This window comes from Nannospalax galili, unplaced genomic scaffold, assembly GCF_000622305.1.
Source record: "Nannospalax galili isolate Female #2095 unplaced genomic scaffold, S.galili_v1.0 scaffold448, whole genome shotgun sequence".
NCBI classification, from domain to species: Eukaryota; Metazoa; Chordata; class Mammalia; order Rodentia; family Spalacidae; genus Nannospalax; species Nannospalax galili.
In genome coordinates, this window is record NW_008359324.1 from 1,612,708 (window position 1) to 1,636,731 (window position 24,024).

Below are 24,024 nucleotides of genomic sequence, written 5' to 3' on the forward strand. Positions count from 1 at the left end.
CAAATGTTTAGAAGAGGCATTTCATTACAACTGCATTGACATAGTCAATAAAAATTTCCGGAGCTAAGATGCTTCTCTTTCAAAATTGGCTGTACATTATTAGGTTTGCAGTTGAATTAATACAGTTATACAATATTGTACTCCATATAAACCCTATAAGACATAAAATTAAATGAGGTTTTAACTTTGAAAAAGATCTCCATTTCACTATTAAAATACACAGCTTCATACAGAAAAGTTCATTTTTAATACAACTGACACTAAGATGGATATGTGTTTCTAATCTCTATATATCTGATTATTACTAGTCACAGTCAGTTATTTCTGAGCTCCTTAGCATCTGAGCATGGATATAAAGCCATCAGGTAGATTTCAATAGTAATGTTTTTCACATCTACTAGTTATTAAGGGCAAATTTTCATGCTTTGAAGAATTTTTTTTAATAGACCCACTTCCCAGGTAGCACACTCCTGTAGCCTCCCTCTCCGCACTAGAGCCCTTACACTTTGATATCCCTCCTACTGTCTGCTGTGTTGTCGGCACCCCCAGCCATTCCCCACTACTTGTCCTTCTGGTGAATCTAGTCAGCCTATCTAGAGGTCTTTGTTTTAGGAGGGTCAGCTGTTCCTCATCTAGTGGTATCCAGTTGTCAATATTCCTTTGGATAAGATTTGGGTCTGCTGTTCAATTTCCCAGTTCTATGCTGGGTTACTATCTGGGAATCCCTTTGGCCACCCTGGCCAAAATCTCAGAAGGAGGTATCACCTGTTTGGCATTGTTGCTTGCTATGTAGCCTTTAGCTATACATATGGTCTCTTGTGAAATTATATTGGCTCCTTTAATCTTTGGTTATACTTTCCCTTTGGGTGTTTAAGGCCACACCATTGGTCCCGATAAACCGATTTATTTTTACTCTTAAGGTTGTTTAAGGATCTGTTCCTCAGGGGTCACATGGGCTTGGGAGGAGCCCCTGGCTCCTTTCTTTTAACAGTTCCACCTATGTGAAGACAAGTCAAAAGTCCTGCTCGACCATGGTTGGCTTCGCTTGGAAGCATGGAGGAAATTATTCCTCTGTGTTGACCCTACTCCATGTAGACTGGACACTGGTTCAAGTCCATCTGGTGGGGTCTCCTCAGCCTCCTTGATCAAGAGGACAGGAGACCCACCACCACCATTATAGGGCATTTTGAGAGATGCTCATAGTCCCCTGGAACTAGTTGACCTAGGAGGGCAAAGAGCAAAAAGTGTCCTTTATGTCCCTTGAACCAAATTATTTTAGACCTCAAAGTGTGTCTGTTAAACACCCAAGAAGGTTAGTTCCACCAATCTGGTATTTTTAATTACTGTGTGTCATGTATATAAATCTTTGGCAAAGACCAGTTGTTCTCAGATAAACCTTACCTAGACATATATTTCTTTATCTGCTATGTATAATTTGTCAGTAGGTTGTAGCAGTAATATGGTTCTCACTTGTTTTTAAAGCTAGCTAGGTATTGTTTATCTCTCACATTGTCTCACCCCTCCATCATTGTTTTCCCTCTTAAGGTGCCCTCATTGCCCCCATTTCTCCCATAATAATAACCTTCTCCTGTGGTCCTACCTCACTTGAGCTCCTTCTTTCCCTTTATGCCCTAGGTTCCTCATATACCCTTCCCTCCTCCCTCCCTTAAACTAACCCAATTTTTATCCATATCTCCCTTATTAAGGCGTGTTTCCTACTGTTCTTCTCTTTCAGGTTATTTCTTTTTCCTTTACCTCCCTGTTTTCTTTCCATTATCCTGGTTTCTGTAGTCTGGATACAAATTCACTTATCACAGTTTGGTTCTAGGATCCACACATGAGGAAACATCTTAAAAGGTGTTCAACATCATTGGTAATTAGGGAAGTGTGTTACTTCACTTTTTTATGATTTCATCTTACCCTAGTCAGACTGGCTAAGATCTGATTTGATACCAAATGTTGGAGAGGATGTGGGGAAAGGGGAACGCTCATCCACTGCTGGTGGGTCTGCAAAGTTGTTCAACCCCTATGGAAAGCAGTGTGGAGAACTCTTAAAAAACTACAAATGAACCGACCATTTGACCCAGTTATACCACTCCTTGGCATATACCCAAAGAATTCATCCTATTGCAGAGACACTTGTACATCCATGTTTCTTGTTGCTCTTTTCACAATAGCTAAGAGATGGAAGCAATCTAAGTGTCCCTCAATGGATGAGTGGATAATGAAAATATGGTTCATTTATATGATGAAGTTTTACTCAGCAGTAAAGAATGATGAATTCATGAAATTTGCAGGTAAATGGATGGAACTAGAAACTGTTATACTAAGGGAAGTAACACAGATTCAGAAAAAAAATCAATATATCTTCTTCGCCATATGTGGATCCTAGATCCAAATCCTGATAAGTGAGTATGTATCTAGACATAACTATAGGAACCATGATAATGGAAAGAACCTGGGAAGTAAAGGAAAAGAAATAACCTGAAAGAGAAGAACAGTTGGAAACAGCTATGTCGATTTTTTTTCTGAGTATGTATTGTTTTCTTTGTTTCGATTTCATTAATTTGTGCACTGATTTTTGTTATTTCTTCTTGTCTGCTGGGTTTGAGTTTCATTTGTTGTTGCTTTTCAAGTGCCTCAGTTGCAATGTTAAGTCATTTATTTGTGATCTTTCCGATTTTTTTGATGTAGGCACTTAGAGCTATAAACTTCCCTCTAAGGACCGCTTTCAGTGTATCCCAGAGGTTTTGTTGTGTTGTATTGTCCTTTTCATTTAGTTCCAGGAATATCTTTTATTTCTTTCTTTCTCTTTTGACCCATTCATCATTCAGAAGTGTGTTGTTTAATTTCCACGCGTTCGTGTGGTGATTTTGGCTTCTTCGGGTGTTGATTGTAAGCTTTATTGCATTGTGGTCTGCTAGAATGCATGGAATTATTTCAATCTTTTTGTATTTGTTGAGGTTTGTTTTGTGCCCCAGTATATGGTCAATTTTGGAGATGGTTTCATGGGGTGTAGAGTAGAAAGTATGTCCTTTGGTGCTTGGGTGGAATACTAGATAGATGTCTGTTAGGTTCATTTGATATATGGTATTGTTTAATTCAGCTATCTCTCTGTTAGCTCTCTGCCCTGTTGACCTATGTAATGGAGATAGTGGGGTATTGAAGTCCCCTACTTTTAATGAATTGGGATTAGTCTGGGTCTTAAAGTCCTCTAGTATTGTTTTTATGAAGTTGGGTCCACCATAGTTTCTTGAAAATATGTTCATGATTGTAATATCTTCTTGGTTTATTGTTCCTTTGATCAGAATGACATGGCCTTCTTTATCTCTTCTGATTAGTTGTAGTTTAAAGTCTATTTTGACAGATATTAGAATTGCAGTGCCTGCTTTTTTCTTAATACCATTAGCTTAGTATATTTTTTCCATCCTTTCACCCTTAAAATAGTGCCTGTCATTGAAAGTGAGATTAGTTTCTTGCAGACAAGAAAAAGATGGGTTTTGTCTCTTAATCCATTCACCTCGTCTGTGTCTTTTGACTGGGGAGTTCAGTCCATTAATATTTAAAGTTATTAATGAGCTGGGCATGGTGGTGCATGCCTTTAATCTCAGCACTCGGGAGGCAGAGGCAGGCAGATTTCTATGAGTTCAAGGCCAGCCTGGTCTATATAGTGAGTTCCAGGCTAGCTGGTGCTATAGGGAAACCCTGTCTTAAAAAGACCCCCCTAAAAAAATTTATTAGTGAAAGATGTGTATTGAATCCTGTCATTTTTATTTCTGTTTACATTCTTGATATAGCTTTAGTTTTTCACAGTTATACCTTCATTGAATTTCTTTCTACAACTCCTTGTGTATAGTCATTCCTTTATTCAGCTCTTTGCATTGCTTCCAGAACTCTCTGAAGGGCGGTTTTGTGGACATCAGCCTATTTATGTCATGGAAGATTTTTCTTTCCCCTTCGACTATAATAGACATTATGTCTGGGTATAGAAATCTGGGTTGGCATCTGTGGTCATTTAAAACTGGGAATACTTTGGTCCAGGCTCTTCTGGCTTTCATATTTTGCACTGAAAAGTCAGCTATAATCCTAATGGTTTTTTCTTTGTATGTTATTTGTTATTTCTCTTTTCCAGCTTTCAGTATTATCTGTTTTGTATGTTTAGTATTTTTACTCTGATGTGCCATGGAGAGTTTCTTTTCTGGTCCTGTCTGTTTGGTGTTCTATACGCTTCTTGTATTTGTATGGGCATGTCTTTCTTTAATTTTGGGAAATTTTCTTCTACGATTCTGTTGAAGATCTGGTCCATGCCATTATCTTGGTATTTTTCTCCTTCCTGTATGCCTATGATTCATAAGTTTGGTCTTTTTATGGTGTCAGACAATTCCTGCATATTCCATTTTTGTGCTTTCTTAAATTTTTCATACTCTGCTTGTGTGGTCTAGTTCGTCCACTTTATCTTCCAGTCTTGATATTCTGTTTTCCATTTCGTTCATCCTATTGGTGAGGCTTTCTCCTGTAGTTTCTAATTGGCTTACTGAGTGTTTCACTTCCTTCTTCATTTCAGCCTGAGTGTTCTTCAATATTTCTAACTCTTTTCTGAATTCATTCAGAAGTTTATCCCTATCTTCCTTCAGTTCTTTGATTTCTTTGTGTGTTCTTTAAATTCACTGAATTCTTTTATCATGTTTATAATTGTTTTTTTGAGTTCCATGTCCGGTTGTCACTGTACTCCTCTAGAGGACTATTGGTATTTGGTGAGGATATGTTATTTTGGTTTTTCATGTTATTATTTTTTATCCGTGATTTTGACATGTGAATTTCTTTCATAGTTTCTGATTCTTGTGTGAGACTCAAACCTTCAAGTTTAGGTCTGCTTCTTTTTGTGAACTTGATGTGTCTTTGTGGTTTACTTTTTGGACATGAAAAGCTGGTTTTCTAAGCTTCTGGTTCTCTCTTTTGATTTTATATTGGACAGCCAGATTGCTTTTGTCTTCAGGAGTTCCCACAGATGATCAGATGCTCTCAGGCTTTCTCCTGAGGTCTGGATCACTCCAAGAAAAATTTTGGCCTTAGGAATTTGGATGTTGGTCTGGCCTGGGGGCCTGGCCCAGGAAAGATGCTGGTCTAGGGTATCTGGTGGCCATGACACTCAGAGATGCACAGGGAGATGGGGGCAGTAAGTGGCCCCAAGTCTCCTGGGGACTGCACTGAGGAATTGGGTTTGTCTGGGTTCAAAGGATTAGGAAGCCAAAAGGTCACCCCCAGTACCCAGGAAAGAGGCTGCCATGTTGTGCAGCCCAGGGAAACAGAGGGAGGTGAGGACAGGACCAGGCCTAAACGCACCTGGGGACTGCCAGAGGGAAATGGGTTGGTCTGGATGTAAAGGAACAGGAAGTAGTGGTGGTTTCCTTCGTATCTTGGGCGCCAAGACAAAGAATGGGACAGGACCCAGGCTAGAAGGAGAGTATGGCTGGATAAATGGGAAGGTGAATGAGGCTGGACGAGTCAAGGCTTGGAGGGCCCGACTGACCTACATGGAGAGAGGCCAGCACTTCCTGCAGGCACAGGGAATCAGAGGGAAATGAGGGCAGGACCTGGCCCAGAGGACTCCTGGGGACCTCCAGGAGGAACTGGGTTGGTCTGAATGCAAAGGATCAGGAAGTAGTGGTGGTTCCCCAGCATCTGGGGTGCCAAGACAAGAAATGGAATAGGTCCTAGTCTTGGAGGAGAGATGGGTGGGGTAGATGGGAGGGTGAATAAGGCTCAGGGAGTCAAGGCAAGGAGAGCACAATTGACTTACTGGGAGAGTGGCCAGCTTGTCATGCAGGCCCAGGGAAGTGGAGGGAAGTCTTAGCTTTATTTTTTACTTTAAGACAACCAACATTGTCTTTATATATTTTTAAAGGCATTTTAATCTTTATCATCATCATCTTCATAGTCCCTTCCCCACTGGTACCCTTCTATCCCCCCACACTGGAATTCATACATTCTGTCATTTATTTTAAGGTCTATTTTGTCAATTTAGTGTCCCCAGATATTCCTCAGTCAGCATATCTAAAGTCCCTCACTTTAAGAAGTTCAGCTCCTCCTCACCCAGCAGTAATCAGTTGCCAATTTTTCTTCAGCTAAGATTGAGGTCTGTTGTCCAATTCCATAGTAGGCTTGGGAAATTCACAGGCGATGTCTGTGTCTGATGAGTTGGGGTACTCTGTAATAATTTCTGTCTGGTGCAAAAGAAGCTTCTTTGATGTGGTGACTGGGATACTTGTAAATATAAGGAAACACATTTTGTACATAATAAGAAATTACATTAGTGTAAGGATATGACAGTCTTGGCATTTTCTCTAAGATATATTGGTTGAGTCATGTGTATTTGACTATATTTACAGTACTGCAGATGAGTTTTCTCCCATTGAGTGGGCTTTTAGTCCAACTGGGTAGCTGTTGTTTGCCCTCAAGATAAAAGTGACACTGTTGCACCAATGTTGTATGCTGTGCTGCTCATTGCTGTCATTATTTGGTCTTGAAGCTTGTGTTGCATCACCAATTGATGTTCTCCTTTAGCACCTTGTATAGCATTCTCCAAATCTATGAGAACCAGCCTTCAGGGGAAGTGGCTTCCAACTCAGTTCCAGCTCCATTGCTTGAAATCCTGAGTCTAAAGTATATCTTCAGCGCTAGGTGCTTACCTTCAAATTCTTGGAGGTAATCAAAGGCTGTGACAATAGGCTGTGTAATTTTGGGAGTCTCTTGGACCACCCTGGTCAACAACTCAAAGGAACGGTTCTGTCTGGCACTGATTCTTTTCATGTAGCCTTTAACTATACACATGGACTAGTGTAGAGATATTGTATGTGTAATTTGTCATTAGGTTGTTAGACTAATATGACTCCTCCTGGTTTTTTATACTAGCTAGGCATTATTTATCTCTCTTCTCTCCCACTCTAACCCTTCCACCATGGCTTTCCCATTTAAAGTGTCCCCAATTTGCCAATTACTCCCTCGATAATAACAGTATCCTATGGTTTCATCTTGTCCAAGCTCCTTCTTTCCCTTCATGCCCAAAATTCCTTGTATAACCCTCCCTCCTCTTCCCATTTACGTGCCCCCATTTTATCCAGTTCTTCCCTTTTAACATCTTTATCCTACTGTTCTTCTCTCTCAAGTTCCTTCTTTCCTTTTACCTCCCTGGTTCCTTTTCATTATCCTTGTTCCTGAAGTTACATCAAGATACATACATTTTGGGATTTGCTTCATCATTTTTTATTTCTTCTTTAGTATCTTTTAATTGGGTCATTTGTTTTCTTGATTCTTTGTTTATGAGTTATATAATCTGGTCTGGATATCAATCCTCTGCTAGATGTTTCCCTGGTGAAAGTTTTCTCCCATTCTCTGGGTTTGGTCTTCAATTCTTTTGTTGTTGTTGTTGGTTTTTTTTTTACTGTAAAGAAGCTTTTTATGTTTTTGTGTGGTTTTGTTTTGTTTTGAGATAGGGTTTTTCTGGAACTCCTAGGTTGGCTTCAATCAATCTCAAAGAGATCCTCCTACCTCTGCCTCCTGAGTTTTGGGACTAAAGACGTTTGTCACCATGCATGGTTTGCATTAGTGTTTTTATTGGTTGAGTTTGGTAATAATTTCACACACATCTATCATGTATCTATCATGTATCTATCTATCTATCTATCTATCTATCTATCTATCTATCTATCATCATCATCATCTATCTATCATCTATCATCATCAACCTAATTTTGCAAATGACAGTGTCATGAATTGTAGCAGTTCTGCTAGAAACTGGCATTTAATTTATCTTCTAAACTCTTAGATTATTGCTGTTCCTCCCCAATTTAATGTAATGTTAAGCAATCTTAGAATTAGTAAAGTTTTCTAAAGAGTTGGTCTTTAAGTTCATCTGATATTTCTCAGGAGAGCAACTGGATATATGGATAATCAAGGAGCTTGCTCATCTAATAGATTTTTTTTGTCTTTACTCTGTATGTTTTGAACTATTTTTTAAAAATCTGTGTTATTGCAGCGTATGCTGTTGACCTTCAGATAGTTTTTATTATTTATACTGTTTATATGGTGATTATGCATGTGTAATTACCTCCTGGTAATCTAATCAATGCCACTTATCAGTCCTTTGTTTAAGCATCTGCCTTCCCCATTTCTATATATTCCTTTTAGGCCTTAAATTCTTAACATTTAAGTGTTCATTTTTTTCACTGTCTCTCAATGGGTACTGCATTTTCTTTAAAATCCATATTATTTTAAACTACAATTCTGAAGTTGAGTATAAAATTTTAAGAGTCCATTTTCAGAAAAGGATTGAGTAGTTCTGCATGAAATACATACAAAATTCAATAAAAACAAATTTAAAGTAAAAGAAGTTTACAAGAAAAAAAATTAACACCCACTTTTCTTCCACTTTTTTTTTCTAATGAGCTTTTTATTTTATATATTTCCCACTCAAGTCCAGACCCACTTCCTGATCCATGCCTCTCTCTGTCCCCCCACAGAACCCTATGCTCTTTGCCATATGCATTCAGGTGTTCATGCCTAACTGTCCTTCAGTATAAATTTGTCCACTGGAGTCTAGTCAGCCCATCCAGTGCTTGTATGTAAATCATACTCTCCCTAACCCAGAAGCAATCAGGTCAAATAGTTCTCAGTCTAGTTGCTGGCCTACCACCTATTTCTCACCTCCCCTTTGGGTCATGTTTAATTGAGCTTACATGGGTCTCATGCTTAATGCCACCACTGCACAGGCTCACATGATCAAGCCTCCAGGGACCTGGAGGCCTCCACCTCCCTATGTTCATGAATCAGCCCTGGCTCTTACAGTCTTTCTTCCTCTTCTTCCACATTGTTCCCTGAGCAGTGGGTGGGTGAGGTTCCATATAGGAATACCATCCTACACTGTACAGACTCTTATTTTCCAAAACTTGGCTGATTGTAGCTTTCTGAGTGCATTGCACTCTGACGTACATAGAAGCCTCACTAGTGAGAGTTGAGGAGTGCATTAACCCTCTCTCTACCCTGTCTTCCACTATGTTCCACAAGCCTTAGTTGTAGGGATTCAACTGCAGATGTGTCACCTAGTCCTGGGCATCTCCCTGATGTATGTTCTCTGTGCCTGACCAGATGTGCAACTCTGAAGCAGCCTCCATCTGTTGCAAAAAGGAGATTCTTTGATGAGTGCTGTATGGCATGTTTGTCATTTTAAGTGAGGTCTTTTCTATCTAGCACCTTCCAAGCAGCTCCCAGGTACACAGATACTTCACTGTTCAGATGCTCTGTGAGCATTTCTCATAGGGTGTCTAGGGCATCACTTTTCACTCTATGTTTTCTAGCCACTGAGATTCACTCATCTCCAATCTTTTTTCTCCCATTCAGCTTCTCTTCTCCCTCCCTCCCTAGTCACAGTGCCCCCATTATACCCACCCTCCTCTCAATACCTTCTGAGTTAGAAACAGTAGGAAGTCGTAAAGTGATTTTTTTTATTAGAGAGTACACTTACATTCCAGAGACCAACCAGTGTTTATCTAAGGGCGGGGGGGGGGAGGGGAAGGTTGTTTTCTGACATTTGGTTTCAGTCTATCTGCCATCTCCTAACACATTAAAAAAAAATATTATGGACTGTATTGGGGTTGGAGAGATGGCTCGGTGGTTAATAACACAGGCTGTTCTTACAGAAGACCCGGGTTCAAATCCCAGCACCTACATGGCAGCTAACAACTGTCTCTAACTCCAGTTCCACGGGATCCAACAGCCTCTTCTCTCCTCCGTGGGCATTGCACAACACAGGTGCACTTCCCTACATGCAGGCAATATACACATACACATAAAATAAAAAACAATAAATAAAATATTCTGAAAAATTTATTATACACTGTATCAATAGCTGCCTTTGCCCCAACTCCTGCTACAAGCTGTAGTTGAAACAGGTATGTTAGGTGGAGGAGAAAGCATACAAGAGTGCCTTTATTTTACTTTTTTCTTGAAGAACTAAAGAAAAGTTAGAGTTATAAAATTTCCAGTGCATTCTACAAGTAAAAGTTTAATTAGTCATATAATTGTATTGTTTTACTTTATCTGAAATATTGATGTTTATGTATGTTTAAATGAGATTTAAATTAGTTAGCTTATAGTGTAGAAAGTTATCAATAGTAGAATGATTATGGTTCAAATTATTGGAGTCAGTCCTTAGTGGCTCAAAGGAATCAAACGCAAGGGGAAAATGGTGACATCTCTTGGTATGAAGTAGAGTCAGTCACTGCTTCTAGACACTTAAAGGTTTGAAAGCTTCTATTCACTTGCTTTTCTAAGAGTATGAACTACTTCTGTGTTTTTTCCATGGCATTTAATTCAGCAAGCATCATGTGTACATGACATTTTCTACCTAAATGTAACTAGGCAGCTAAAATGGCATCTTTAAAAAAAAAAAGCAGCAGGTTCATAATGTTATAGTAATAGTTCATGTGGAGGCAAAATTCTAAGACAGTCTAAGGACACTGAAAACATTCACTTTTTTTAGTTTATGCTTTAAATTTTCATGTACAATGTAGAAATTGTATATATTAATGGGACAACATTTAAATTTCCATACATATATACATTGCATAATGTTTAAATCAAGTTAAACACTTGTATCTTGAAACACTTATTGTCTCTTTTTGGAGAACATTTTCAAAATCCTTTCTCTAGCTTTTTGAAACTTATTGTTTAGAAAGAAGAAAGTGATTGGAAAAGCAAGAAGTCAGGAGAAAGACAGGCAAGATTTCTTTGCAGGAGGCAGTACAGTATAGTCATTGAAAAAGCTTACTTTGAGTCCTCTTGTCTTGTAATTCATCATTCATGAGTTAGTTACCATTGTAATGGAGACACTATAGATGAGGCATTTGCTCCAATCTCTTGTTAAAGCAGAGTACCACAGGCCCAGTAAAGGTTTTTTGTTTTTGTTTTTGTTTTTTTGCCTAAAAAACTAAACTACTCCATGGAACTGTGGAGCAGAGGAGAAAAGCAGTTCTCACTTGAGAATTTAGAAATCTAGATATCACAGTTCAGATAAATAAGCTATAAATTTGGAAATATATTAAAGATAAAAAATTTAGATAAGAAGCTGGGAAGATGACTCATCAGTTAAGAGGGCATTCTGTGCTATCATGAAGACCAGAGTTCAGATCTCAGTACCTATGTAACTAGCCAAGTATCAAGCAAAATAATACATGTAACTCCAAATTTGAGGGATCTGATACACTCTTCTGGTCCCCATGCAAACACAGGGGCCCAAATGCATTCATATTCACACACACACACACACACACACACACACACACACACACAAAGTAGAATAATTTTTCAGAAAATATAAATCAACACCAGACATGGTAGCATATACCTTTAATCCCAGCATTTGGGAGACAGAGACAGAGGCAAAGGTAGGCAAATCTCTGTGTCTTTTATTAACATTATTTAAAGGAATGCTTGAAATGCAGTCTTATGTCAATAACTGTTAATAGTTAGAAATTTTCTTCATTCTTTAGTTCTTAGAGTGAGCACAGCCTCCTATTATACTCTGATTTAACTTTCTTAAGCATCATATTGCAGTAGTATGAATTACAATGTTTAAAGGGATCTGGAGCTACAGGATTATCAAACACAGACAGTCTTATGGATGTTCTGGTCACTATAGAATGTTTTGCAAGGGAAGATGACAATCCTGTCCCCAAAGCTCATAATGCACTACGAGAATGCTGCAATCTTGTGTGTGTGTGTGTGTGTGTGTGTGTGTGTATAAACTGAGTTCCTGAACAGAGGAGTACCATTTAGAAAAGAAGAGGCTTTGGATTCTGTTTCACTCAAAGAAAGATAGGTGGTTTGATGTGGGACTGGGAAGTAATACTGATAAGACAAGAACCTGGAGATGGCCACTGAAGATAGATTGCGAAGAACCGTTTAGATAGCCAGAAGCTTAAAAATTAGACAACAGTGGAAACATTTTAGGAAGCTGAATGGCAAATTCAAAGACAAATTTTAGAAATGCCTTCCTGGTTGTAGTGTAGAGAATTAAGTGACAAAAGCCCATACTGGGAGCAGGAATCTGGGGAAAATTCAGGAGATACATCACTAGGATGTGAAATGTAGTGCACTTCCATATAGAAAACATATGAAAAGGTTTGAATTGATGGTTTGAGGAAATTAATGAGATCTATACATTGTTAGCACGGAGGACTAGCTGGTTTATCACACCTGGGAACCTTCAGTGGGAGCATCCATGACACAATGATCTGAGGTTTTGTCGTTAATGCTCTCTTGTTCAATACTTTTATCCCTGATTTGGACATATAGCCTAAAGATAGAAAACAGAACACTTCATGCATCTTTGTAGTAGTAACTTGAGCTGATGCTTTAAAAGTCAAAAGACTTAACAGTTGATGACAGAATCAAAATCTGAATAGTCTCAACTAGAAAATTAAATCAACTCTGACTAGATTGTATTAATCAGGGGCACATGTAAAAATTAAAAAAAAAAAGAAAGAAAAAATAGTGCATTAAAAAGTTAGGTTTTATCAACAGCATGTTTAAGAATTAATAGATTTTGTATTCTCAAAAAATTTACTCATTTTATGTATAATTAACTTAGGGAACTGAAAGTCCTATTATAATTTGCTTTTCTTGAACCTATTTGCCCATTTATCCGTTGAGATTTTCAGAAAAAAAAAATAAAAAATTGAAAGGATCTGAAGGATTATGTGAGAATCAAAATATTTGAAAGATTTAATCTGTGAAAAAGAAATGCAATTAGAAGATGAAATCTCTTTTCAAATCTGTAAGATGATCCTGTGAAAGCCATCATTAAGTGTATTTCAATAGGAACAATTGGCTAGAAACTTTAGGAGAGATCTTTATTCTGGAGCTCTCCAGAGAGGTAAGGCTGGACTGCTTTAGAGCACAGTGAGTCCACAGGCTCATGTGTGATACAGAGGAAAAGTATTTGAAGTATTCAGAGAAAGGGAAGACTAGATAAATCTACTGATTGTGTGTTCTTAAATACATAATAAAATACTCATGTACTCACCAATTTCATTAGACAATTGTTACCGTTGTGGGACCTCATTAAACTAAAAAGTTTCTTTATAGCAAAAGAAACAACAAAGGAAGTGAAGAGAAAATCCATTGAGTGGGAGAAAATCTTCACCAGCTAAACATTTGACAGAGGATTAATATCCAGAATATACAAAGAACAGAACAAAGCAAAACAAATGACCCAATTAAATGGACCTGAACAGAGTTCTCAAATGAAGAAATATAAGTGGCTAAGAAATATCTTAAAATGTGCTCAACATTCTTACTAACTAGAGAAATGCAGATCAAAACCAATTTGAGTATTCCATCCTACCCCAGTCACACTGGTTAAGATCAAGAGAACAAGAGATACCAAATGCTGGCGAGGATGTAGAGAGGGGAACGCTCATTCACTGCTGGTGGGATTGCAAACTCACACAACCACTATGGTGTGGAGAACTCCCCCCCAAACTGAAAATGAATCTGCCATATAATCTGGTAATTCCACTTCTTGGCATATACCAAAGGACCTATCCAGTCTTCCAGTATGCCTAGTACACAAGAAATAATTGTAGTATAACCACTCGCTCAGAAGACCAGCACATCTGGGAGAACAATGGATGATTTGTACTGTATTTGTACAGTCCTGTTTGTTGCTGCTCTTTTCACAATAATCAAGAAGTGGAAACAACCTAAATGTCCCTCAACTGCCAAATGGACAATGAAAATGTGGTACACAATGGAGTTCTATTCAGTGGGAGAAAAGATGAAATCATGACATTTTCAAGTAAATGGATGGAACTAGAAACTGTTATACTAAGTAAAGCAATACAGACTCAGAAAAACAAGTGACCTATGTTCTCCCTCATTTGCCGATCTTAGCACCAATCCCTTATATGTATGTATGCTGGTGTAACAACAGGAGACAGGAAAATGGAAAGGAATCACGGAGGTCAAAAGAAAGAAAGACCTGGAGAGGAAGGGATAGTAGGAAATAGTTATTACCAAGGGGGAAATGGGGAAAATGGAAGTATTCAACTGGGAAGAGAGGAGGGAAGGACATACAAGGAACCATGGGGGTGAAGGGGAAGAAGGAACTCAAGAAAAGAGGAATAATAGGAGATGGGTACTATGAAGGGGTAAATAGGGGAAGATTGGAGTAAACTGGGGAGGTAGGAAGAAGGGGGAGAGAGAGAGGGAGAGAGAGAGAGAGGGAGAGAGAGAGAGAGAGAGAGAGAGAGAGAGAGAGAGAGAGAGAGAGAGAGAGAATAAAGTTTAGGTGGCATAGAAAGCTGGAGGGGAATGTGTTAATTTAAAAATCTCACTGAACAATACACATACGATATCTGAACATGAGTGCATGTGTATACCTAAATGTTATTTAACAAGAAACACAGTGCCAGATAGGAGAAACTTCCCTTTGAGCTGTTGGTAGGGGTGTTCAAGAGACTCCCAAAATAACACAGACTATTGCCATAGTCCTTGATTACCTCGCAGAACTAGAAGGTTGACCTTATTGCTAAAGACAGGACATACTTTAGACTCAGGGCTTGGAGTAATGGAGCTGTGACTAGCTCTCATAGTTCTAGAGGATACTACGCAAGCTACTAAGATTATATATCCTCTTCTAATATCTCAAATTAATGTGTTAGATGTTACATGATTAAATAGTATTTAACCCCTGCTCCCCCACAGATTGAAGGTTTGTGCCATCCATCCAAGTTTTCCTAATAATCTTTATTTTGACTAGATTTTTCCCGTTTCTTAATGCTGGCCATGCATATGTCAAGAGTGTTAGGTTATACATTGTTTTCTTTTGAGTTAATATTTTCAGATGGCTTTTTTTGTATATTTTACCTGTGAACTTTGCATTATATTGATGTTTTAGGATTTTGTTTTAGAGAAAATAATAGACTCTGGGTTTAAATCAATAAAAATTAATTATTCATTTTATTTAATTAAGGAAGAAAATGAGTTATTCTAAGGAATTTCTAATATTATTTTAAATATTCATAGCAGTGATAAACATGTGAGCTTAACATTTAATCTCAATTATTTATGAAGAGGAGTAAAGAGAAGCAAGATTGAAGACACTGTCATCAAGTATTTACTACTTCTGTATCTCATATCATACAGAAACTCCTATTCCAAACTGAAAAATACAAATACATTCTTTATTTTGCAAGTTATAAGCTACTCCACGTTTGCATTATGCTTACTGACTTTTCATTCATAATTAACTTTGGAACTATGTTCAGTTGCAAACGTTTTTCTATTATGTGTAAAGCTTGGCATTTCTAATTATATCTTAGTGACATCTTATTACACACTGTAAGAAATTCTGTGTGTTTTGCCTGAGTGAATTTTTGAAAAAAACTGATAATATCTTGTGGAGAAGGCAAAAGTTTGAAGTGAGACATGGACATATTATAATCCTGGCCCCATTACTTTTTAGGACTATGACCTTTTGAGACACGATTCATTGTGTTCAAGTCTCCTGCTTGGCTTTGCTTTGGAGATACAGTGAAATCTCACATTTGTTGAGCAGTTACCTTAGGGTTGCCATTCTTTTCAGTGTTTTGCATGAGCTAAAATTTTGTCTTTAAATCAGCTCTTCTTAGTGGGCTCTCTTATCATCATTTTCTTCCTAAAACAATGAATACGCTTAGGCTGAGGTTTTAAAGAACTGCCCAGATAGACACAATGGCAAGTGTGTAGACAAATGTGGGTTCAGTCTCACTTCATGGCTCGTGTTCACACCACTCGCCCTTCAGCACATATGAGGCCTGTGGGTTGGTTTTGAATACCTGCTGGAGATACAGTTGTTATCCTTCTGCTTAGCATAAGCCATGAATTTTAAATCTAAGAAAGATTTAAAATGCTATTTCTTAAGTTGATTGCTTTAGTAACTGTGCCTTCACATTGGTTAAAATCAAGAATGAAGAAAACATTTCAAGCCAGTACAGCATCAAATTAAAATTCTTCCTTTTCCTGAATACACATTTCCCTTATCCCTGTGGTGTTTTCTGGATTCTATTCTCTCATAGAGCAATTCTTAAATACTATGACTTCTTATTGAATCTGAATAAGCAGTTTTCTTACAGTGCTGCAAAGTGATATTCAGGCACCAAAGTACCTTTGCTAATGGTATGAATTGTGAGCCAAGGACCTGGTTTATTCAGGGGAGTTTAATTTGTGCATGATTATGCCAAAAGTATAATCATGTGGATTTTAAAAGTGTGAAAGAAAAATATTCTTTATGTTTAAAGCACTCATTTCTCAGTGACAGAGGTGGGAAACAGTTCATGTTCAGGCACCTCCCTTTCACTCAATTCATCAAGACAACAATAAAGAAGAGATGCTGTCAAAGGCAGAGATCTCAGTTGCAGATAAATAGAGAGCAATGTTGCCAGATAGGAGAGATGCAGGAATGAAGGAACCAGGCTGGGACATTGCTTGTGTAAAGTGACAAATTGAAGGGTTATGTTTTGAAATTTCATTCCAAATTATGTCTCAGTGCATTGTTTTGAAGAGGTATCATTTCATGAATGTCATAACAACTTCTGAATGAGATATAGAGTAAAATTAATAGAGAAATGTTACTTTGTCTTCTTTCCTTATAAGTAAAATACTGTAATTTGCATCTTCTCATATTTTAATGAAATAAATATAAAATTTGGGTTAAAAAATTGTGACTTCTGAGGGATGAAGAAACTGCTGAGTGGTTAAGGGCAATGGCTGTCTTTGCAGAGGACCTGGGTTTGGTTCCCAGCACCCACATGTTGAGTAACAACCACCTGTAACTCCAGTTCCAGGGGATCCAACATCCTCTTCTGACCTCTGAAGGCATTGCACAACACAGGTGCACTTACAATGCTGGTAATACACTCATACACATTAAAAAAAATAAAGTAATAAAAATAAATAAATACATAATAAATAAACTAATAAGAAAAAAAATGTTAAAAAAGAATTGTGACTTCTGTGTTAATGAGCGATATTCAGTTCAATCTTCCCAGTGCTTAGGCTTCTCACAGTTTATATCATTATACAGTATTAAAATTCTGAGTTGGTCTACAACACTGAGCAGATAATTTTCAGCATTTAAGCATATGTGTGGGTATACATGCCTCCCATCTCCCATATGTTTGATGTGCCTTAAAATAGGTAACTATTAAAGAGGGAGGAAAAATTATACTTAAACAGTTAAATTTTGGCAGATGTACCAAAGCCATTTTTCTCCAGTATGAATTTATTTAAAGGGAATACACTAAAGTTCATTAAAGAGTAAGCATAATCTTGAACAGATCATGCATGTACACACACACAAGTTTACTTATGCATACATAAAAATTTAGAACATTTCTGATATCTTCTTTATATTCTAAGACCTGTGGGGTTGTTCTCTTGTCTTGGTAGGTGGTATTTTTGAATATGTGGAATCTGGCCCAATGGGAGCTGAAGAACTTGCATTCAGATTTGCTGTGAACACAATCAACAGGAACAGAACTTTGCTGCCCAATACCACGCTAACTTATGATACTCAGAAGATCAACCTGTATGACAGTTTTGAAGCATCTAAGAAAGGTAACTATGTGACATATTTTCTATTCAAAGTTCTAGGTATTTTTTAGAGATTTCTTAATTCCATCATGGAGTTAATAAGGGTTTCTTTTCAAAATGCACATAAACATTTGTGTGCATTTTTTAGAGAAATGTGCATGTTTTATTAGAGAAAGTGTTGATTATAGTTAGCATTTAAAAATATACTTATGAATGCAATTATATTTGTGATAGACAAATTTTATCAATCTTCTAACTTTGTTATCAAACTATATCTATTTTCAAAAGTTACTAAAGTAAATAACATCTCAGTGAATTTTATCATCCTTTAATTTGAATTTTAGTTATCTGACCAACCCACTATGCTCTTGCTGTAGTCTAAATTTCATTGACTAGATTGAAAGTTCTGGGGTTGCAAGCAATTGTCAGTTACAATCTTAGATGTTTATTGGAAGATTTTGAGCAATGACTAATTTAATCTATATGTATTCCATGTTTACATTAAACTCTGAATATTTCTTCTTACAAATGAAAATAAATGAATACAAAATTTTATTATTTAAATATTCTTTATGAATTTTAATATTATGAAACTCTTAAATGACAAGTATAGTGAACTTTTAAAATTTTTTAAATTGAATTTTTGTGTATCTTATACACAACATCTAAATCATCTTTATACCCCCTTCCTCATCAGCACACTGTCATAGTCCCTCCACTTGATTTCATGCTTTCTGTTTTATATTAACGTCTATCAAGTCAAGTTAATATCCCTTGATGCCCTTCAGTGCATGGTCATCCAATGGGATCTAGTCAGCCTATCTAGAATCACTCCCTTAAAAAAGATCAGTTCTTCCTCAGTCAGCCATAATCAGCTACTCAATAGTTCTTTGGCTAAGATGGTAGTCTTCTGCCTATTTCCACAGTTCTATGTTGTTTTTGTCTGCTTTAGTTTGCATGGCTCTTGTGTATGCTGTCACTGTTGCTGTAAGTTCATATGCACAAGATCACAGGAGCCTGTAAGAATCTGTATCCATGTGGTCATGTACCTCTGCTTGTGGCTTTTACAGTCTTTCTGCCCTTTCTTCCCAAAATGGTCCCTGAGCCCTGGGTGGGTGATGTTCAATATAGGAGTCCTGTCTAAGGACCTACACTCTGCAGACATTTATTCTCTATGCTTTGGCCATTTATGGCTCTTTGTGTTCATTTCCCTTTCTTCCATGATTGAGCTTTGTTGGTGAGAGCTGAAAGATGCATTAGTATTCTCTCTACATATTGTTCCACTACGTTCCATAAGCCTTAGGTTTAGAGGTTCTATGGTAGATGTGTCACTTAAGATTCATCTGTGTGTGACCAGTTGTGTAACTTTGTAAAAGTGTCATTTGTTGCAAGAGACTTCTTTGATGTGTGGTGACTTTCAAAGTTGTCTGTAAATACAAGGATCCATATTTAGAAAATACTAAGAAATTATATTAATCTAGGCATGTGACAGCCTTGTGGTTTTCTCTAAGACCTATGACCTCTCCAGCCATGTATACGTGGCTCTGCTTACAGTACTCTACCTGAGTTTCTTCCCATTGAGTGGGCTTTAAGTTCAATTAGGTAGCTGTTCATTACTCCCAAGATTAAAGTGTCACTACTGCCCAAAATAGTTTACTGTGCAGGTCATTGTGTAAAATATTTTTCTGAAAAATTAAGTTGCTTTTTATATATGAAAGAATTGTCTTCAAAGCATATTAATCAAGCAGCAGTGTAAGTAGTGTAACTGTTTGACATGTATTTACTTACATATTGTTATGTAGGTAATATTATATTATAGTAAGTAGTCCTGTCATTTGGACAGGTAGCAGTTTTGTAATAGAAATTGACACCTGTAATATAAATTTTGTCAGAGGAGTGGGTTACACAGCATTTGTTGTCACCATATATTTAAAGATAATATTAGCCTTTCTGTGCTGCTAACATTGCTTTACTACACACCTTACAGTAATGGAAATGTATATAATTATTTGTAATTCTAATTTGGTGATGATTTCTTCCAAGATGATTAATACTAATGGCATCTGATAAGGTACAGTGTTGCTTAGGATGAAAGTGTCTTTATTTTCCCCAGCAGCTAATGTGCATTTATCTAAGCTATATTCTGCCCACCCTTTGAATTCATACCTTTATAAATATAAATAGATTTTCACATTTCAGAACCGTGTCAGGCTGATGAAAGGTGTATATGGCAGCAAAAAAAGGTTAAAGTTGACTTTCAAATGCTCAGTTTGTTATGGTGAATGCAAAGCAAGTCATTAATTAGAAGACAAGTGCATTTAATGAGCTGCATACATAGCTCATGAATTACTTCCATTTGGAAGAAGAAACTCTGCCTCCAATGAAAGCATTTAGACTGTAGTACATGGAAATATAGATGAAATATTAATAGATTTCTTAATGGTGACTTCAAAGGAGCAATGTAAAAACATAGACCAGAATGTTCTGACAACAAACAGAATACTATGTGGGAAATTCCTTAGCACAATTCTTAGGTGATAAAATCACCTGGTTTCTAAAATGTTATTAGGAATTTACAAGGTTAAACAATCATTAGAAACCTGTTTGGGATCAGATCCACCAACTGACTTTAGCCTGAAGTTCAAATAAGTAATTTTCTTCAAGATAAGTTTTGGATCTTGTTTATCTAGATCTTAATATTTAGAGCACATGGAGATATGCAAATGGAAAGGTCTAAGATGAGTTTTGAACTATATAAGGTCTCAACAAAAGTACACATTGATCATCATAGTAAAGGTTAATTATAAATTCAGTGAATTCTTTTATCATGTTTATAATTGTCCTTTTGAGTTCCATGTTCTGCATTATCCCTAGGGGATTCTCTTTGTACTGCTCTGGAGGACTGTTTGTGTTTGGTGGGGGTATGCTATTTTGGTTTGTCATGTTATTATTTTCTCTGTGTTTGACATGTGAATTTCTTTTGTAGTATCTGATTCTTGTGTGAGACTCAAGCATTTAAGTTTAAGTCTGCATCTTTTTGGGAACATTATGTGTCTTTGTGGTTTACTTTTTGGGCATGAATAGCTGGTTCCTCTAAGCTTCCAATCTCTCTTTTGATTTTATATTGGAGTGGCCAGATTGCTTTTGTCTTCAGGAGTTCCCACAGAGGCCCAAGTCTGATGAGGATCAGATGCTCTCAGGCTGTCTCCTAAAGACTGGATCTCTCCAGGATAGATTTCGGCCTCAGGAATTCGGGGTTTGGCCTGGCCTAGGAGCTGGGCCCAGGAAATATGCTGGTCTAGGGCAGCTGTTGTCTGTCCCACCCAGAGATCCAAAGGAAGATGGCTCGGCAGAAGGTGGCCCCAAAGGCCCCTGGTTACTGCATTGAGGAGCTGGGTTTGTCTGGATGCAAAGGACCAGGAAGAGGAAAGGTCAGACCCATTTTCCAGGAAAGAGGCTGGCTGGTAGTGCAGGCCCAGGGAAGTAGAGGGAGGTGAGGGTGGGGCCAGGCCCAGAGGGCTCCTGGGGATGGGGAAGGAACTGAGGTGGTCTGGATGTAAAGGATCAGAAAGCAGTGGTGGTTCCCCCCAGTGCCTGGGGCGCCAAGACAAGGAATGGGACAGGACACAGGCTAGGAGAGACAGGTGGGGAAGATGGAACCGTGAATGAGGCTGGGGGTGTCAAGGCATGGAAGGCATGATCGACTTACCCTGGAGAGAAAGGCCTGTGAGTCGGAGAGAGGTCTGTTGGTCGTGCAGGCCCAGGAAGTAGGTGTATAGTTGAATAACATGTTTTGGGATGTTCTGTGTCATACATACACACACACACACACACACACACACACACACAAACACACACAAATCAACAAATTTTTAAAAACGTATTATGTTTGAGGAGGAAGCATGGAAATTTAAATCATGCTAATTAGCATAGGTGATAAACATTACCATTGAAATCTACCCGATAACTTTATAGACATACACAGGCGCGCCAAAGATCCAAGTGTAACCGATTATGACTAGTAATAATCAGATACATACAAATTAGAGATGCATGTGCCAACATTTCAGTGTTAGCAAAAACAATGAGTCTTTTGGCAAGGAATAATATATTCTAAATTAAAATGGGGATCTTATTTAAAGGCTAAAAACTCATTCAATTTTATGTCTTAGAGGGCTTATACTGAGTTCAATATTGTATAACTGTATTAATTCAACTGCAAACTTGTACCCACTTTTGAAAGAGATATACTCTTGCTCTGGAGTGTGTTACTGAGTATGTTAAAGCTCTAGTGAAATGCTTCTTCTAATCATGTAGTTATTAAATTTTTTAAAAATAATGTTAAAAAATAATAATTCTTCAAAGTATAAAAATTTGCTCCTTAATGAGTAGGTATGAAAAACATTACCATTTAAATCTACCTGATGACTTTATATCCATTCTCAGATGCCAAGGAGCTCAGAAAGTAACTGACTGTGACTAAAAATAATCATATATATAGATTAGAAGCACATGTGCAAACATCTTAATGTCAGTTGCATCAAAAACGAATTTTTCTATATGAAACTCTGTATTTTAATAATGAAATGGAGATTTTTTTAAAAGGTTAAAATGTCATTTAATTTTATGTTTTATAGGGTTTATACAGAGTACAGAATATTGTATACCTTAAAAATTCAACTGTAAACCTAAAAATTTACAATTTTGAAAGAGATGCATCTTAGTTCAGAAAATTGTTATGGAATATGTCAATGCTGTTGTAATGAAATGCTCCTTCTAAGTAAAAAAAAAAGGTTAATTATAAAATAGCAATCAACTGGGACATTTTAAAATATTTTAATCATTTTTCTCAGGCAAGAATGTGATAAGAAAGTAGGGTTAAATTTTAGAATTTTTCTGATACTTTTTTCTCTCATATATTTATGAGGTTATATTGCTTTACTCAATTAATGAGTACTTTGGTGTTTCAGATCTAGATTATTCTTTGAATCATAGTTTTTTAAAATGGTCCCTTTTAGGTAGGCAAGATGGCATTTGCCTATAATCCTATTATTCTAGAGGCTGAGGCAGGAAGGCCATGTAGATGTCAGTCTAGGTTATATAGGAAAACCTGTTCTCAAAGTAAATATTGATAACAATAATAATAATAATAACAATAATAATCTTAAATTGGCTCAACCAGCATCCCTGTTCAGCATGGAAGAAGCCAGAGTGGTCTGTGTCCCTATTCCCTATTGGCAATTTGGGTAACCCCTTCGGAGGATGATGAGATAAGAATAGGAGGTAGGAATTGGCTAGGCAGTTAGGGTAAAAAGACCTCAAAGAAAAGTTGCCAGTTTCTTGGGTAAAAATCAAAATGTGGGACTTTTAGCAACATACCTTGTTCCAAAGGACAAAAACGTCAAAAGTATTTGGGAGCTTGTATCTAATCCTTAAAAGATTTTTGGGTTACCTCTTCAGAGGTGGGAATGTTTGAGTACCCAAAATCCCCATAAAAATAAATAAATGAAAGAAGGAAAAACAGAAAAGAAAAAGAAAACACTGATGGGGAGATATGGGAGGTGTTTGAAGGGAAAGAGTGGGCATGGATTTGATCAAAACACCTTACATGCATGCATGAAATTCTCAATGTTTTTGTAAAAGTTAAAAAAAAAAGATAAAGGAATAAATGCTGTTTCTTCCTCTCATAATCTCCTGCACAATATGATTGGAAGTGGTTAATATATATTATCATATTTAATTAAAAATATACCAAAAATACACTCTGACCCAGTTTCAATCTATTGTGCTCCATTGCATGCACGTGCACACACACACACACACACGCACACACACACGCACACACACACACAGCATATCATACCACTGCTGGCCAGTAACAAATGCTCCCAGCTCAAGGAGCTATTAGAAGGTCTAGTTCTCTGCAGTCCTATTTACAAATACTGAAAAGTGAAAGCTCTCTACAATGAAAACTATAAAAACTGGTGAAGGGGTGGCTGGAGTGATGGTTCAGCAGTTAAGAGCACTGGTTGCTCTTGCAGAGGACCCAGGTTCAGTTCCCAGCACCTACATGGCAGCTAACAACCGTTTGTAACTGCATTCCCAGGGGTTCCAATACCCTCTTCTGGCCTCTGTGGGAACTGCATGCATGAGTATACTTACATACATGCAGACAAAACACACATATGCATGAAAATAAAAATAAATTTAAAACTGGTGAAAGACATTGAAAAAGACAAAAATATGTAAAGAAATCTCAGTTGAAAGGATGCAATGCAAACCCCTTCTTGGCCCCAATAAAGTTCTTCCCACAACGAGAAAAATACCGTGAAGTTTGTATATAAACAGTAAAGCCTAAGTACTCAAAGCTGTTACAGAAAAGGAATAAAGTAA

The 24,024-nt window shown here is 37.3% G+C and overlaps 1 protein-coding gene across 6 annotated transcripts in view; it reads left to right on the forward strand.

Annotated features, from left to right (window-relative positions):
- The window catches only part of Grik2 (glutamate ionotropic receptor kainate type subunit 2), a 771,644-nt gene that overhangs the window by 229,675 nt on the left and 517,945 nt on the right, over positions 1 to 24,024 (forward strand). For all 6 annotated transcript variants that reach the window (XM_008822942.2, XM_008822943.2, XM_029558576.1 and 3 more), the window contains one exon: positions 17,488 to 17,655. In XM_008822942.2, coding sequence (XP_008821164.1) covers positions 17,488 to 17,655 — 168 coding nt within the window. The remainder of the gene's footprint in view (positions 1 to 17,487; positions 17,656 to 24,024) is intronic.